Source organism: Coffea eugenioides, chromosome 11 (assembly GCF_003713205.1).
Source record: "Coffea eugenioides isolate CCC68of chromosome 11, Ceug_1.0, whole genome shotgun sequence".
In the NCBI taxonomy this organism is placed as follows: domain Eukaryota; kingdom Viridiplantae; phylum Streptophyta; class Magnoliopsida; order Gentianales; family Rubiaceae; genus Coffea; species Coffea eugenioides.
Genome location: NC_040045.1, coordinates 39,159,415 through 39,164,420, shown reverse-complemented (window position 1 = coordinate 39,164,420; position 5,006 = coordinate 39,159,415). Strand labels below are relative to the sequence as shown.

General features: G+C 34.0%; 1 protein-coding gene across 1 annotated transcript; it reads left to right on the top strand.

Annotated features, from left to right (window-relative positions):
- Nucleotides 1-1,867: 1,867 nt before the first annotated feature.
- On the top strand, nt 1,868-2,567 carry LOC113753732. The gene has a single exon (XM_027297961.1). The coding sequence runs from the start codon at nt 1,925-1,927 to the stop codon at nt 2,447-2,449; it is 525 nt and encodes a 174-aa protein (XP_027153762.1). The 5' UTR covers nt 1,868-1,924; the 3' UTR covers nt 2,450-2,567.
- The last annotated feature ends 2,439 nt before the right edge of the window (nt 2,568-5,006 follow it).

Sequence of the window (5,006 nt, the reverse complement as noted above, 5' to 3'; positions counted from 1 at the left end):
TCATTTTCCGCAGCATAAAGGACCACTAAATCGCGTGGAAAGTCTAGGTGGCCAAGAATTTAAAAGGGCAATCGCATGGGTGGCTGTTGGAAAGCAATACCACGAAGTTGACACTCTCAATGTTTTTTAATCTACTGCACTAATAAAAAGAAAAGTTACTTGCAATTTCGACCGCAACACAAAAGTAATCCGCAGATTAGGCAGGCCATAGGGATGATTTGGTAGTGTTTCAATTTTCAAAAGCGGTTAGGTTGCAAAATATTATCTCATAATCTACCATATTTTCTCTTCCTTAAAAAAAAAAAAAGAAAGAATTTTATTATTAACTGGTGTGTCCGATTAGTACTTTTTAGTACATTTAACTTATACCTGAGCCCGTATGCGTGAAATGATGTAAATAATCACAATAGACATGCACTCAACTTAACTAGCTTTTTCCAAATAAATAACAATCGAAACCCTATTTTAACTGGTGGTGCTCGTCGGATAAACCCTTAGTATACTCATGTTTTATTACACTAGAAATAACTTTTACCTATAAAGTGATAATGTATAAAAAAAATTAATCCATATATATTAAATACTAGTAATTTCTAACCAACAATCCTCAAAACTTTGAGAGCATATCATGTAAATTAAAAGTTGACAAAGAATAATCCCCTCTGAGCCCAATAATAATACATCAAGCTTGCACATTGTACACCACAAAAATCTGCAGATGAATTGGTTATTCTCAAGGAAACACATAAAGAAAACAAAAGAATAAACCAAACCAAGATGTTTGTTTGTTTGTTTGTTTGTTTTGCTAGGTAAAGAAATTACATCATAGTTGATAGACAGTTCTGGTTCTAAACTTGTGTACTAACTTCCAAAGACTGAGCATTCGGATTCGGTTCACAAAGCCAAAGTTCCATATTTTCCCACGGGGTCGCAGTCCCCACACGCATCAATGCCAAAGGACTCGTGACACCAATGACTCAAAACTACGAAACTAATTCCTATAACTTTCCTTCATCTTTTCCACAAATTTCGCCCCCAACGCGGACACCCTAGTCAAACCCAGCCGCAAAAGTCTCTGTTCTGGACTTCTGCGTTAGAGCTCTGTCTTTGCCAAATGGTAATCGAATTTGGTGCCCTTAGCTATTTCTAGTACTAGGGTGGCTAGATCCTAACTCCTATTAAGGATCCCTTAACTATAATTATATGTCCTTGTCATCCGGGTTCAAGCTCCAACATCCCTAGGATGAGTCATTTCTATACAATTTCCTCATCATTTCACATTGAACTTTTGTAGGACATATCGTTGTTACATTTTAAATTTCTTTAAAATCTTATCACAAGCAAAAAAAATCTTATCCTAATCAATAATATGTAATTTGTGGATATTATTGCTTATATATATAGTTATATCTTATTGAAATGAATTAATTTTCCATTTCCCACCTTAAATGAAAGTTTTAGTGCGTGTGATTTGCTTATATTCTCTTGAGCCTAACATATACTCTACTAACTGTATTTGGATAAGGTTGCTATCTGATTTTCTTTTTAAAAAATCTTGAACCACTTTTAAAATTCACATTGCCATTTATCCCTCCCCCCCCCCTCCCCAAAAAAAAATTAATAAACAATAAACGATTCTCCAAATTGAGGGAATAGGTTTTGGAAATTTAAAAAAAAGAGAGAAGAAGGAAAGTCAAAAAATTTCCTATAATTGGATTTCTAGACTATTAATTGCTTAATTTGAAAATTGATATTTGTGTTACTCCAACCCACACATAATTATTAGTAGTAAATTATAGCCTCCACGCGCAATAGTTGTGCTCTTTAAATAGCAAAGCAATTCCACCGGTTCACACATAGACACGCACTAAACAGCACTTCAAACACCTTTCTCTCTCTCTCTCTCTCTCTCCCCCCTTCCATCATGGGAAACTTGATGTCATGCAGCACTCTTCCGACTCCGTTGATGAAAACCACCAGGGCCGCCAGGGTTATTCTCCCAGGCGGTGAAGTACGGCAGTTCCGGCAACTGGTGAAGGCAGCAGAACTCATGCTAGAATGTCCAAACTACTTCTTGGTGAACTCTAAGTCCTTGAATATTGGAAAAAGATTTTCCGCCCTTTCTGCCGATGAAGATTTGGAGTTTGGCAACGTTTATATCATGTTTCAGATGAAACGCGTGAATTCCATCGTCACTGCAGCTGATATGGCGGTGGTTTTGATGGCGGCGAACACTGCAGCGAGGCGGATAGCCGGTGGCAAAGTTGAACCTGAGGTGGCGGCCGCCGCGGTGACAAGAGATGATGATCAAGAAGTTGGGCGGTCGAGGTTGAATTTGGAGGAGATTGAAGGGTTTAAGGATATGGAATATAGATTTAGATTAGCATCGTGCAAATCAAGGAAACCTTTGTTGGATACAATCACAGAAGAGCCTGTTTTTTCCAGATAAGGCTGTTGCTTGTATATTAACGTTTGAATCTCAGAACAGTAGTGATATTAGTTTTTCTTTTCTTTTCTTTTTTGTTGGATAAAAAAATTGTTTTTCTAGCCCTTTTTTTTATTTTTTTTCTATTTGCATGAATATTAATTTTGGTATAAATTGATGGGCCTGACTGAGTCAGGAAATTAGTACCATAGAAGCAGTGGGGGCGGCTTCCTAGGAGCTGCTGGGAAATTGGGTACAGTCGTGAAAATGAAATTGGTTTGAACTTTCAATCGAAGGACTTGAAAATGCAATTAGTAAAAAGAATTAAATGTTTAGAAAAGGAAAGATTGCGTGGATTCTTTTTATTTTTGCCAATTTGTTACAAAATTACTCTACTAATCCATCGGTCAACATTTAATTTCCTTTGAAATTGATATCATTTATGAGCTGGAGACCTTATTTCTATTGATAGAAAAGTCATATGACTTGCTGGTATTCAGGAAAACAGAATTTAGCTTTTCTTAACTTCCATTTGGAAATATGATCATATAAATCAACGGCAAATTATTGCTTTGGACCTTTGAAATAGTTTTTTTTTTCCTTTTTTGGGTTCTTTTGCAGGCTAAACTATAGGTAGAATATGTATAGCTATGTTTTTCCGGTCATTTATTTTTGTAAACTAGGCATAGAAAGATAAGGGAAAAATCATAGAGCGATGAAATGGTCTTTTGGGGATTTGGTGGATTCACCAAATGGGAAATGAAAGGCTGAAAAAAGAAACACTTTTAAACATAGTTAATTTTTACCACATTGATAGAGTAGATTAACGTATTAATTATGTGATCAACAAGATAATGTGATTAATGACAGAAATTAAACGACAAATAATGAAGAAAATATAACAATTTTGAAAGTGGCATACCTCATATACCTGCCAGAAAAAATTTGCAATTGTTAGGTGATTTTGTCTTTTGGTTTATATATTAAGGCTCTATATATAACTGTTTACAGCGTTTGGAGTTATGTATTATTCTTCAAAAAATGCAAAAAAAAAAAAATTAATAAATGAAGAAGATCACAAATTTGGATTCATGAGAAATAATAATTCGCACAGATTATTAAAAAATAAAAAATAAAAAAAAAATTGTTGAGGATCAATGACAGCCGCTAATCTTGCCTTACAAGTCCCAAATTGGCCATTTTATTTGTTCATGAGGTCGGTATTGGACCACTCCCTGTGAGACAGAAATATATTGGCTTGGAAAACTTTACTAGTTTGCTGCCCCTGCTTGGACCCAAAAAGACGTTAATTATATTGAAGAAGAAGAAGCAGCTTTTTCTTAGAGGACATGGAAAAAGAAATGTAACAGAAAGAGAAAAAAACCCATACAGAGCTGAAGATCACTTCGCCTTCTCTTCTTTATTAGTTTCTCATAAAGAAAAGAAAAACAAAGGAGGAAAAAAAAAACCAAATTGAACACACACACACACACACTCTCTCTCTCTCTGGCAAAATGATGTCCATGTTGTTTAAATATACGTTGTTTAGTATTTCCAATAAGAGATAATTTGTGTTAGATAAATACAGTTGCTGACAAAAATTTTTAATTTGGGAAAGAACTTTTGCTCTTTTTTTTTTTAGATTCATCCCGAATTAAAAATCTTGACATGTACAAAAAAAAAGAAAAAATTTAAAATACCCAATAAGAGTTTTATTTCACCCCAAAATAACTTTTAATGTCATAGAATAAATAGTTTTAAGGGCATTGGCGTTGCTTGCCTTGTTAGATGGTATTGTTGGGCAACTAGACTTGCTGGGGGGTAAGAAATCGAACGGCTTAAACAAAGGTAGAAATTTACAAGATAAAAGACGAAACGAGAATAGTGTAAGCAACAAACATCATTGTCATAATGTGAAAAACTAATATGATGATGAATCATTGTAGTATCAATAATTGTGAGCTTGGGTCCAATTTGTCATATTATGTAGGGGGTCATTATCAAGCCCATCACCATTAGTCTATTAGCCATGGATTAAGAAAAGAAATTAGATGCTTTTTTTTTCCCTCATGTTTCTAAATTCTAGTCTTGTACTTGACATACAAAGGATGTTGCTTAATTCTCGATCATTAGAGAATGCAGCTTCCTTTGTTTGACTTGATGTAACAATTTTTTTCAGATAGTATAGCAATATTGGATGCTCCCAATTGATCTTCAACTTCATTTGTCCACATTAAAAAGCTTGGCTTTTAGTTTTCATTTGGATAGCTATTTTTTGAATTTTTTTAAAAATATATATATATATATATTGTGATATTTTGATGTATGTGAGATAAAAAGATGATTAAAAAATGTGGTCACGGAAAATATAAAAATTGTTTCTTAGAAAATAACATCCTAAGTTTGACACTAGTATTTCATGGGAAGGAAAATATACAGATTTTCCATACATTTAGGCGCAGAAAGTTGTTTTTCTAGGCATCACATGAAAAATTCATTTTTTGAAATGTGAGGGATGGAGAAATTCATTTTGTGAAATGTGAGGGATGAAAAAATCATTTTATAAAATGTGAGGGACGAA

Bases quoted from the DNA above. Each gene is read 5' to 3' on its own strand.
- LOC113753732 (XM_027297961.1), top strand. From the start codon at position 1,925: ATGGGAAACTTGATGTCATGCAGCACTCTTCCGACTCCGTTGATGAAA.